At 32.3% G+C, this 13,908-nt stretch overlaps 1 protein-coding gene across 1 annotated transcript in view; it reads left to right on the top strand.

Annotated features, from left to right (window-relative positions):
* Positions 1-13,908, top strand: part of LOC132733481 (uncharacterized) — an 81,301-nt gene that overhangs the window by 41,020 nt on the left and 26,373 nt on the right. Inside the window, exons 8-11 of the mRNA XM_060720131.1 lie at positions 350-3,586; positions 8,829-8,987; positions 9,299-9,382; positions 10,158-10,276. Of these exons, the coding sequence (XP_060576114.1) occupies positions 350-3,586; positions 8,829-8,987; positions 9,299-9,382; positions 10,158-10,276 (3,599 nt within the window). The remainder of the gene's footprint in view (positions 1-349; positions 3,587-8,828; positions 8,988-9,298; positions 9,383-10,157; positions 10,277-13,908) is intronic.

Here is a 13,908-nt window from a genome sequence, read left to right as displayed (position 1 = left end):
CTGACGGAGTTGCTGTATTAAATTGTTTTTATTCAAGCTTTTATTATTATGTCGTAAAGAAAATTCAGCTTATCTACAGATCAAACTGATCGTAAAATAAATGACTTAGGAATTCAGATTAATATCTTATGATAATAACTTTGCAAATTGTGTTTAAATACCCTATTCGGGCCATGTTAATTATTTTTTGAATCTGTTTGTTAAACTCTCTCCTTGGTATACTTACGATTATATATCGGTGTTTGTACAGTGCTGTGCGGATTTACGACCATTATTGACCTTTTTAAAAGAAATAAACATAATTGACAAATACTACTTTGAGTGTATTGATGAAAACTAAACATGCTTAAAACGGAGCATGCCAGAACAACGAGGTATACTTCTCGTATAGATAAACCAGTCGATCGTACAATATTGGTGGGCAATAAACGTAAACCCCAATACTTAGACGTTGCTTTAGCACGTGGTAGTAACGATTTGAATTTAAAAGAATCAAAGGATGGAAGTAAGAGTGGGAAAGGAAAGAATGTGAAAGTTGAGAAAGAAGATTTAGGAATTAAAAGAGGAAGGAATAAAGTAAACGTTTTCAGCGGGAAGAATGTAAATGCTAGTAATCAGAATTTGAATACAGGTGGAAATAAAACAGCAGGAAAAGTTGAACCGCAAAAAACAGATGCTTTTGCTGAGAAAACTTTAACATTTAAAGATAAACTAAAGTTTGAAAATGACAAAAATCAGAAACTATATCATGAACTTGATGAAATGCTGGCTGGAAAGCATGGAATGTCATTCCCGACTGAACGTAAGGATGAACCTACAGTGCCAGTGAAAGTGACAAAGAAAGACTTGGGTAAAAGAGAACCCGTTACAGTTTTAACAAAGGAATCTCTTTATCCTGGCATCACAAAAGGGGCCAGAGAAAGGCATAGTGATAATTTGAGTTTCAGAGAGAGTAATGTGCCTCCAAGATCATTTCTTGGTCAAGAAAGTGAGATTTTACATAAAAGGGAACTCCAGGCCGAAGCTAGATTAGAGAAGTTAGAAAATATTGACAGATTCACTATTGGGGATTTTACTGTTAAACCTCAAGGACCAAGTTCTCAACTCTCAAGTAGGACACAGACTGTCAGTGTAGGAATACCAGTTCATGGCGGGAACCCTGTCAGCAGACGACATATTGTTGCAGACATTCCTGTTTATCTCCCATCATATGCCGGAGGAAACCAACCTGTTCAACATGTGGTGAAAGAAACTGGTCCAGTTCCAGTAGATGAGGTCTATAAGAGTACAATACCAGGTTCACATGGTAAAATTTTCCAACACGGACCCCATCCAACCACTCATGCTCCAGAAGCCTTTGTTGGACCAGTGCCAGGTTTAGATACAGTGGTTGCAGAAACTCAAGGTGGTCCTCCAGTTCTTAACACATATAGAGTAACAGGCAATCCTATTAGTGAAAGACTTCTAAAAGAAAAGGAGGAACATGAACAGTCTGTTTTAGAAAGCAAATATTTTGATGTTGATCCCGAGTCAAAGGAAACAAACAGGGCAGGGCATCCTTATGTAAGAAACGTAGAGGAAAGTGATGAAAGACATAAATCTCGTACTCTTTTTTCAGATCCTGGACCACACATAGATGACAATTTAAATGGTGAAAAACCACGATTATCTCCTGAAGGATATCTTGCTCAAAAAGCAAGATTAGAGAGACTTGAGAAAGAGGCAAAATCATTGAAGAAAACTGAAGTAAAAGAAGCTTTTATTACTCAAGATTCAACAAGTCAGAGGTCATCAAAAGCTGTGCCAAAGTTTGATAACCAATACCAAGTGGACTTTTATGCTCAAAAGACAAGATCAGAAATAAGGCTCAATATGAATTTAGACAGAGAAGACTCTTGGATAAAAAGACAACTGGAGAAGCCATCCAGGTCACCGGTTGCCATGGATACATACAGAGGTCAAGGGGGTACATACAGGACTGGGGGATACAGAAATGAACCTCAGAGAGGTGGAGGAGATACTTACAGAGCTGTTGGGCAGTCACCATACAGAGGTGATGGGGAGATCACATATCGACCAAATGATCCGGATAGGTTTTCAAACAGGTCTTATAATTTACCAGACAATATTCGCGGTAGAGACCGTTACAGTGATCAAATATCTAAAGGTCCTGAGCAGGCTGGAAACAGGGAGTATGATCCAAGATATGAAAGAGAAAGAAGGGACTTTAACAGGGATAGAGAGAATAGAAGAGACTTTGATGAACGAAACAGAAGAGATAGAGACTATAGAAACAATGACATTGAAAGGGACAGAAGAGACTTTGAAAGAATAGGAAAATATGAAAGAGGTCCTGTGACCTCAATGTATGAACCAGACAGAGAAAGAGATAGATATAATGAGAATACACGAGGTTCTTATAGATTAAATGATGCAAAACCTGTTGAAAGAGATGACCATGGGAGACATACAATGGATAAACCTAGAAATAAAGATGAAAAAGTGCAGTATGTATTGAGAAATAAAAGTGAAAATTCAAGAAGTGAAATGAGAAAATCAGATATGTCTGAAAGAAGTGAACCTTTGCCTGAGAGCATACCACCTTCATCAACAGAACTTGTTTATAGAGACAAGAGTGCAAAAACTCAGTATAGTAGAAATTCAAATGAGAAAGAAATGCAAAACAAAGGTTCTCCACCAGGTTATTCTAGACAAACTCCAATTGGTCAGGAAAAATCTAAAGGCTCTATGAATGAGTATAGAGAAAATTTGGGAAAACCCCCAACCTATGAGACTAAATTAGAAAGTAAAAATGGAGGGAAATCTACTGATGATTTGAACAAGTTTTTTGATGAGCCAGAGAGGCAAGGGAATCCAGCAAGTGTCACAGCAAGTTATACAGAGGGTAATGACACTTATACTAGACCTAAACATGATTTCAGAAATGGTGAGATGATGACACCAGTCCAAGAACTGTCAATAAAGCAGTCTGAAGATGATGAGCTAAGTAAAACGGATAAAGGTAGTGCAAAAAATAGATCACAAGATCCTTATGAAAAAAGTGAGAAAGTTAAGTTTTTGTCTTCCAATTCAAATAAGCATGAAATAGAAGAGGATAGGAGATCACCTTGGAGGAAAACAGATGATGTGTATGGAAATGAAAGAAGTCCATCATTGAGAGATGAACCACCAAAACATATAGAAAGAAGAACAGAAAGTCCTGATATCACTAAAATCAAAGGTCCAGATTCTGTTGAACAAATGAGGGAGAGAATAAGAGAGAAAACATTGGAAAAGATCAAGGAAAAAAGAGAAGAGAGGAAAAGAGAGAGAACAATTGATAGTCAAGGACCTACGGATAACAAAGATGATGTTACAGCTGATGAAATTGATATAGATGATCTGAATCTAGATGATGTTGAAACAGAGATGGATGGGAATGAGTTATATGTTTGTTATCTACTAACAGATAATGGGGAGAAAATAGGTCCAATGAGGTTAGACATTAATGATGTACAAGTTGGATTGCCTAACCCAGATAAGATGAAAAACATACCTGAACAGGCTGAAGAAAATGATAATGAAGGTATTGAATTCTTTATGTTTAGATTTTCTTTGTTAGAGGATAGACTCAATCCAACTGGATTAAAAGATACCTTTTATACAGGCCTAACTTATTTAGATAACACATACCGGTAGTCGTTTTCAGACTTCTCCCAAAAAAAAAAAAGCTTGAAGCTATTGATATCTCCCTTTAACAGTTTTATTTTCTCTGATACTAAAGGCAGAATATATAATGTATCTATATCAAAACGTATGTGAAGTTCTCTCCCTTGAAGGTTGTTTTATGTTGGCTCATTCAAATCAAAACTATTTAAGTCATTTGCAGATTAAATTTATACATGAAAAAATGCATAAAAGTCTTTAAAAATCGATGATTAACTTGACCTGGCTGCCCAGTTTGTTAACATGAACTGATATTAAGCTGTACAATACTTGTTAAACTTAAACCTTCAATAATATTGTATTGCCTTTAGTGTGTAATGTCAATATACCAAGTTCACCCTCTTTTGGATTATTGTCAAACTTGCAATCTAAAATACTTTCAGGTGAAATTGTCAAATGAAAGATTTGTCAAAAAATACTTCAATTTTATTGAGCTGAAAGGTTCTGTTTATCTAAAGGTGGTTTTACTCATGGGTTGATATTTGCTATAATAATAAAGGCATAGTATATTGGGCTGGAATGATAATATTCTTCGTTTTTGAGATGGTTTGAGTGATATGGTCCTGTTAAACTTATACTGAAAGAGACTGTTATTAACATCCTGAACTCCCTCCTTGTATTAAGTTACCAACATGTTCCAAATGCCTTGATCCCCTTCCTTGCATCAAGTAATCAAGTTAACAACTTGTTCTCAAGGCCCTGATCTCCTCTACCTGCATCAAGTTATCATTACGCCACAGATGCCCAAATCCCCTTCCCTGCATCAAGTTATCAACTTATTCCAGATGCCCTGATCACCACTCTGCATCAAGTTATCATTACGCCACAGATGCCCAAATCCCCTTCCCTGCATCAAGTTATCAACTTATTCCAGATGCCCTGATCACCACTCTGCATCAAGTTATCATTACGCCACAGGTGCCCTTATCCCCTCTCTCTGCATCAAGGTATTAACATGCCACGGATGCCCTTATTCAGTTTGCACCCTGCATTTATATGTTCAGTATGTACCCACTGCCTCCCTTCAATATTCAAGGCAACTAAAAAGCACAAAGGCAAGTTGAAGTTCGGTAAGATACAACATCCCTCTGTTAGTTAATTCCTGTAAACTACTTATGAATTTTGCTCAATATGACTATATTCAATTAAACATGTAAGATTTAGAAATGGTGTGAAGATACAATACATTATTTACTAGCAATTTAAAGATATGTTTTAACCCTTATCTTGCTGGCAGCCACTGAATCTACCAATTATGCAGCTGCGGATCAAGATCAGACTGCACATCTTTGCAATCTGGTCACTGTTTGCAATTCAGTCCATGTATATTTTGAAATATCTCCCTAAAATGATGAATGGTTTATTTAGTCCATACTGAAAAAATGGACCAAGTCTATTCTAAAATATTTAGGTAGGTACAGGTTAATGTAATATAAGATTTAACTAACATGCAAGATCTGAAGTCATTAATAATTGACAATATAAATCTAAATCTGGTATTAAACTATGATCGACTACAAATCATTGTTACAGATCAAACAAAACATTTAAGATTATATTGTCTGAATCATGTCGGGACATTTTCAAGTGTCTTTTTTACATTCTGATGTATTTATTTACAAGACTGTATCATTTAAATTGTTCGTATCTTGGTTTTGTCAGACTTCCTAGAGAACGACAAAAGGATCTGTTTGTTTATCTGTCATTGTTGAACAAATATAGTTTGCAGTTTCTGTATGACATTGAAGCAAAAAATGAATTACAATTTCAATATTTCATGGAAACAATGTTTGTCTTGTACTGCTAAAAGATGGTTTTTTTTGTAATTATATGATGATTACCTGAACAAATTACCAATAATGACACCACGTTGATGTCATAAATAGATTTATTTTAGAAAAAATGCTGAAAGCATGTCATTAATTATGACACTGGGTGGATGTCATAAATAAAAAAAAAATGATGAAAGGATGAGTGTCATGAATTATGACACTGGAATGATGTCATAAATGAAAAATTATGAAAGCATGTAATGAATTATGACACTGGGTTGATGTCATTAATATAAAAAACAATGAAAGTCTGTAATGAATTATGATACCTGTAGGATGATGTCATAAGTAAAAGATGATGAAAGCATGTCATGGATTATGACACTAGGTTGATGTCATAAATAAAAGGTTATAATACCATGTAATGAAATATTAAAATCTTGTTTAAAATAAGACAATTGAGAAAATTTCTTTGACTAAAAAGAATCTGCATGCTGGCCGAGCATGAAATTAGTGACATTCACAAGCTGATATTCACACATACTTCAGCACTCACATAGAAAAAGATTTGACCTGCAGAATATCAAATATATTGAAATCATTATTTTGAATTTTTTTCTGTGACAATGGACAAGGACCGGAACAAGATAAAAAGAAAGATTCATAGCGGTTTATTTGACTGTACACATTTGACTGTACACTTCCCCAGGACAAACAAACAGTAATGGTATATGAAAAATAGAATGAACTTTTGACCTTCTTTCTTCTTTAGTTATCGATACAATAATAATGATTTCAATTTATAGCATTATTTGACTTTTGAACAAATTTATTTCAGTATTATTATATCAAAAGGACAGTGATTGCGGTCAGTAATGGTTAATAGTCTAGTTCAAGACGTGACACTAGCATTCCAATATGATTTTATTGATCGTTAAAACACCCTATTAAGATTTTTGTATTGATACACGAAAGAACCGATGGTAATCGATATGTCGTGATTTATCCGCAGTCTCCGAAGGGGAGGGAAAAAAACAACGTTTATACCTGGTTAAGCGCTGGGGAAATGCACACTAATTATATATGAACTAAGCATTGTTTGAAATAAATAATCCTCCGACAGCATGAATGGGTTTACAGTCTTATAGATCGATTAATAGATTCTGATCAATACGCGAGCAGTGGAGCTGAAAATGGCGATTGTATCACGGCCATGCCAATAATCATGAAATAATCATTCTCATGTTGTTATTTCTGTTGTTAAATGCTGTTGATTATTGTTAGTGCCTCGTATACTATTCTTGTATCAATTTCAAGGTTTTGTTTCAAATTGATCATTATTACGATCGTGACATTTTCATGTACTTTATTTCTACTAGAATTAATTTAATGATGACAGTAATTAGCTATAATACTTTTAAGAGGCAATAATTGTTTTAAGCCATCTTATTAAGCAATATGAGGCAAAAAAATGCTTATTGGGCTATAAATGACATCATTTTGGGAAAATATGTCCATGGAATACCAATACAACCACTAGAAATGCAATGCAAAATTTTGTTGGTGGTTTGAAATTTTTGAACAAAATACCAAGATGTTACAGATCTTTTGTTAAGTCATTTTGTGTACATTTCTGAGAAAAGAGACACACACTTTAATAATTGTAATAATCATATTATTTGCTTATTTTCTTATACCTTTGAATAAAAAACAATTTCATACTGCACAATTCTAAAACCAAGGCCTTTGCCAACCAATCCATGCAGCGTAACCAGACTTTTCGTAGTCCAAATTTTGCGTCAATATATATCTCTACAGATAATAATGAACTTTTCCAAACCAAATGAAGAGTCCATTCCATTTAATTGGGTTTATTTGGTTATTAATGAAAAAATTGCCTGAATAAAATAGTAAATGATCATCATTTCTTTATATAGGCCAATTTATTCCAAATAATGAAATAAAAATAAATAATTGAGATCTTATCTGATTTATTCTCCTTGGTAATATAAAAGACATTGGAATATATTTTGTCTGAGATCTCACTCATGCCTAATGATCATCCCATAAATCAAAATTGTTATTAATTGATATTTTAATAGGAACAAGTTAATATTTTAAATTTACAAACAGAGTAGCTGACAAGATTTTAAATGCAGGTTAAGGAATGGTGAACTTTGGTCTTTTATCCCTAAACTTTGCTGTCATGTTTTTCTCCTGTGATGAATTTACCAAAATGATAAGGGTTTTTTGTTGTTTTTTGGTCATAGTTGTATCTCAGTATTAAAATATTTGATAAATGGTAGACAACTCTGTTTGTCTTACATAAGGACAATTCTGTAGTAGTGTAATAGTTGCCTCCCTTTAATCAATGGGCTTTTTTAACTCTCTTCGTAAAAAGTTTATTGATTCAAAATTCTCAAATCATCCTAATATTTATAAATTAGAATCTTTAATGAATAGCTTTGACCATTCAATTTTATCAAAACTTGCATTATTCTGCAAAATTATTATTTCAAAATTTAAATAACTCATTCTCCCGTAAGTCATGAATTTCTCAACTTTATGAATGCATTTACATAGAAACAATTTAGATAACTTCTGTATAAGACAAATCATGTCCAAAAAGTAAAGTCTAGTCAAATGTTATGTGTTAGTCAAATTGATTTCCTTATTATATAATTTTATGTTTCTATGTTTTGTTAATTACTTTTGAATAACTGTTCATTATATTGTTCATATATCATAACCTTATGCATATTATATGCCTTGGTTTTGAATAAATCTTGAATCTTGGAGTTAAAACATGGATATAATATGCAAGTTTCCCTGCTTTTCTAATGTTTTTCTTATGGAATTTGTCAAGTGTATGTCTTACCTATTAGATACATAACAGCTAAATCTCTTTTGTTTTTTTAATAGTCCTTTTTATTTATTGTCAAATTAAGTCAAGTTCAAATATTAGTGGCATAAACAAAATACATTGTCTGTTGCCAAGTAACTGTAGCTGAACATTATATACAATAAAGTAAAATGTATTGTATGTTATTGTTTACAAAATAATGTAACAAAAAACATCAATATGACACTGTCATATTAATATCACAAATAAAATATACCTTACAATTAATACATTTTTATTTTTTTTCATTTTATTGACACACAAACATTTAGGGTGACTTAATGCTAATAAATTTGTGTCACTCTTATGAAGGGACATAAAAAAGTATGCATTCTGTGCCATATCTTTTTTAGGTTGTCACAAAATTGAAAGGTATGTGATTAGTAATCTTACACAGACAATAAACAATTTATTTTTTTAATTTCCAGGTATGAGGAACAGACAGACTGGTTCACATGGTTTAAATGAATTTTCTAGTCGCAGTCACAGTATGCTCATGTTAACTATAGATTCAGAGATGCAAGATCCGGATGATGAGAATCTGTACATCACAAAACGTGGAAAACTCACTTTTGTGGATCTTGCAGGTACAGGAATTTTTTTTTAACTTTGGAAATAGGTACAATTTAGGTACAATTTAGTTTCATAGATTTGTCCATGTCCATTCTACATGTATTTAAAGCTGTTTATTGCTAAATGAATGACGATACCAAGATGTAAAAAAATTAATCAGCCAGTCATGAAATAATAACCCTTTCATTCTGCTAACTTTGTACAAGCTCAGGCCTGGCTTTATAACTGTGGCACAGGCTTTACTGTGTTGTTGATAACATCACCACACTACAAAAATTTAGCTATAAACTAACTATAAGAAATGTTTTGTTGGTTGTGATTTCAGGTAGTGAAAAGGTAAAAGATTCCAACTCAACAGCAGATACTTTAGTGGAATCAAACAGTATCAATAAAAGTCTTCTAGTGCTAGGTGAGATTTTTCACAATTACTATAGCCTTTGTTGAAATGTTAAGGCATAACATCAATTGATAGATAACTTGATGAAAGTTTGAACATGTTCTTTTTTGAAGTTTATGACTGTTAAAGCATGTTTTGTTTGTAAGTTCATGAATGACTGTTTAAAACTTAAAACGTGTTCTATTGGAAATCATGTTCTGTTTGTAATTTTATATTTACTTTAAACATGTTCTTTTGTAACATGAAAGCTTTTTAAGTTAAATGACTATTTAAAACTTGTTCGATTTGAAACTTTTGAACTATTCAGAAAATGTTATATATGAAAGTTTAACACAATTTTAAACATGTTCCATCAAATTCCCTTATGTAAAATTTTTGAACTATTGAAAACATGTTTTAAATGAAAGTTAAAGACAATTTTAAATAATTATGTTCAATCAAATTTGATCAAGTTAATGACTATTTTAAACATCTTTTTTGTAAGTTCATGTCTATTTTAGTCACATGGTATTTGTAAATTTATGTCTATTTTAGTCACGTTGTATTTGTAAGTTTATGTCTATTTTAGTCACGTTGTATTTGTAAGTTTATGTCTCTTAGTCACGTTGTATTTGTAAGTTTATGTCTATTTTAGTCACGTTGTATTTGTAAGTTTATGTCTATTTTAGTCACGTTGTATTTGTAAGTTTATGTCTATTTTAGTCACGTTGTATTTGTAAGTTTATGTCTATTTTAGTCACATTGTATTTGAAAGTTTATGACTATTTAGATATGTTATGTTTTACAGGTAATTGTATATCATCATTGGGAGATCAGAAAAGACGTCAAGGTCATATACCATACAGAGACAGTAAACTTACAAAACTACTCGCAGATAGTTTAGGCGGCAATGGAGTCACTTTGATGGTATGTATGCTAAACCCTGAACATGCCAAAACTGATCAGCCTATGCCACCAGTATAGAGCCTGGCCAGCCTGCACATCTGTGCAGTCTGACCAGGCTCTATACTGTTGGTAGCTCAATATTTTTTATTGAAATCCCTTTAGATTGGAATGGACTGTTACTAATTCCCCCTTAAGATTGGAATGTATTGTTACAAAATTCCCCTAAAGTTTGGAATGTACTGTTACAAATTTCATTTAAGACTGGAATTGACTGTTACAAATTCCTTTAAATTTGGAATTAACTGTTACGAATTCCCTTTAGATTAGAATGTACTGTTACAAATTCCCTTAAGATTGAAATTCCCTTAAGATTGGAATGTACTGTTACAAATTCCCTTAATATTGAAATTCCCTTAAGATTGGAATGTACTGTTACAAATTCCCTTAAGATTGGAATGTACTGTTACAAATTCCCTTAAGATTGGACTGTACTGTTACAAATTCCCTTAAGATTGGAATGTACTGTTACAAATTCCCTTAAGATTGGAATGTACTGTTACAAGTTCCCTTAAGATTGGAATGTACTGTTACAAATTCCCTTAAGATTGGAATGTACTGTTACAAATTCCCTTAAGATTGGAATGTACTGTTACAAATTCCCTTAAGATTGGAATGTACTGTTACAAGTTCCCTTAAGATTGGAATGTACTGTTACAAATTCCCTTAAGATTGGAATGTACTGTTACAAATTCCCTTAAGATTGGAATGTACTGTTACAAATTCCCTTAAGATTGGAATGCACTGTTACAAATTCCCTTAAGATTGGAATGTACTGTTACAAATTCCCTTAAGATTGGAATGTACTGTTACAAATTTCCTTTAGATTGGAATGTACTGTTACAAATTCCCTTTAGATTGAAATGTACTGTTACAAATTTCCTTTAGATTGGACTGTTCTGTTACAAAACTAAAAGCAGAGCAAATTCATTACACCAAATTAACAAGTTAATTTAACAGTAATTTAGTTCATCATTCAATATTTGTGCTGTCTGAAAATTGTTGTCAGCCTTTGTCCTCTTTTGCAATTATGTGACATTCAGAGTGATTAAAGATGTGTATCTGCCCCATTCCTCGTTTGTTGCTTAGCAACATTACAGGGTGTATTTAATAATATATATATCTTCATACTCGACTTGCTATTACTATGTCTGTATTGCAAGAATCAGATTAAAGCTAATTAAATGAAAATTAGTTATCAATATTTGAAAACTTGTTCAGGGTGATTTGAAGAGTGATTTATATTCTGTATTGACTTTATCAAAGAAGTAAGGTGTGACAACATTCTGTTAGGATTATTACATACCTGGGGTTTCAATAAATTATCTTTGACAAAAACTAGATCATTTCTTAAAGTTAGGAAAGTATATATGTAACAGCTAGAAAAAAATGTAAAACAAATTACAAAAGTTAGGCAAATGGCCCTGAAACAAACACTTTGTGCAAGATTTAAACTGGTTAATACTGTATCATATAGATTTGCTATTTTGTTGTATTGAAATAAACATAAAAGGATCTGTAAACCCATTCCCCAACATTACACCAGAATAAGAATGGAGGTATCTCATAGGCATACATTTGTCTTGCTTTCAGTGTCAAGATTTAAAGATTTCATAAGGATTAATTAAACAACAATTCTTAGGGGTTTACATTAACACAAGGCAAATTTATAGGGGTTTATATTGACACAAGTCAGATTATAAGGGTTTATATTGACACAAGTCAGAATACAAGGGTTTACATTGAGGCAAGTCAGATAAATAGGTGATGTTGAGGCAAATCAGATTAATAGGTTATATTGAAGCAAGTCAGATTAATAGGGTTAATATTGACGCAAGGCAGATTTATAGGGGTCTAGATTGACACAAGTCAGATGATAGGGGGTTTATATTGATACAAGTCATATTTGTAGTGGCTTATATTGATACAAGTCAGATAATAGGGGTTTATATTGATACAAGTCATATTTATAGGGGCTTTTATTGACACAAGTCAGAAAATAGGGGCTTATATTGACACAAATCATATTTAGAGGGGTTTACATTGATACAAGTCATATTTATAGGGGCCTATATTGATACAAGTCATATTTATAGGGCTTACATTGATACAAGTCATATTTATAGGGGTTTATATGGACACAAGTTAGAAAATATGGGCTTATATTAATACAAGTCATATTTATAAGGGCTAATATATTGATACAAGTCAGATAATAGGAATTTATGATGACACAAGTTAGATTTATAAGGGTTTATATTGACACAAGTTAGATTATAGGGGTTTATATTGACACAAGTCAGATTATATGGGGGTTTATATTGACACAAGTCAGATTATATGGGTTTATATTGAGGCAAGTCAGATTATAGGGGTTTATATTGATACAAGTCAGATTATAGGGGTTTATATTGATACAAGTCAGATTATAGGGGTTTATATTGATACAAGTCATATTTATAGGAGCTTATATTGATACAAGTCATATTTATAGGGGCTTACATTGATACAATTCATATTTATAGGGGCTTATATTGATACAAGTCATATATAGGGGCTTATATTGAGACAAGTCCTATCTTTACGGGTTTATATTGACACAAGTCAGAAAATATGGGTTTATATTGATACAAGTCATATTTATAAGGGCTTATAGTGATACAAGTCAGATATAGGGGTTTATATTGACACAAGTCAGATTTATAGGGGTTTATGTTGACACAAGTCAGATTTATAGGGGTTTATGTTGACACAAATCAGATTTATAATGGTTTGTTACATTGACACAATTTATTTACAGAGAACAGGTTTATTGAGGTTATTGGGACAAGTCAAACTTATTTAGGTTATTAACACTAGTGAGATGTACTTTTTAGGTTATTGACACTTAGAATCAGTGCGTATATAAGCAAATATGCTTCATGCATTAAAATCAAATTTTTAATCGGTTTTTGATCAATCATACTCAATTAGTTCCAGTTTTTAAGATGAAAGATTTGATGTGTTTGCACTCAATCTACTGCAACATTGATTCATAGGCTTATCCTATATTTGAAATAATCACATGACAGGGTGGGCATTCTATCAAAGCCAGTAAAGTATTAGGAAAAGGACGATTTACGAAAGATATGAGTTGAAATGTGTTTAAAAGATTAAATGCGTGTTTACTTAAGCCATGGATGAAATTTTTTAAAGAAGTTGACACATGTTTTTTTTTGGCGAAAGGTTGTAAAAATAGATAAAGGCAAATAAGGAATACAGATTTATATATTTCAGTCCCATTTTTCAATAAACCTAACATGTTACAGTCATGTATTTACTTGTTTCTTTAAATGTAAGTTGAATTAGCAATATGTCTATAATTTCACCAGGGCCAACAAAATCTGATGTTGACCTTATTGTCTGTTAGATCTGAAGATTTTTTTAACGTGTCTGTATGCATTTTTATAAATTTAATTCTTGAAAAAAATTTACCTGTCTGTGCAGGCTGCGGGACAACTATTGAGCAATATGAAACAATTGATTTTGGTCCCCTGTGACTCAAAATAAATGTAAATCTAAGGAGGCTGACCAGATACAGTTTGTTGCTTTAATAA

This window comes from Ruditapes philippinarum, unplaced genomic scaffold, assembly GCF_026571515.1.
Source record: "Ruditapes philippinarum isolate M1 unplaced genomic scaffold, ASM2657151v2 ctg842_1_1_1_1, whole genome shotgun sequence".
Lineage (NCBI taxonomy): Eukaryota > Metazoa > Mollusca > Bivalvia > Venerida > Veneridae > Ruditapes > Ruditapes philippinarum.
Note: the sequence above shows the minus strand (reverse complement) of the source record. Positions and strands in the feature narration are given on the sequence as shown.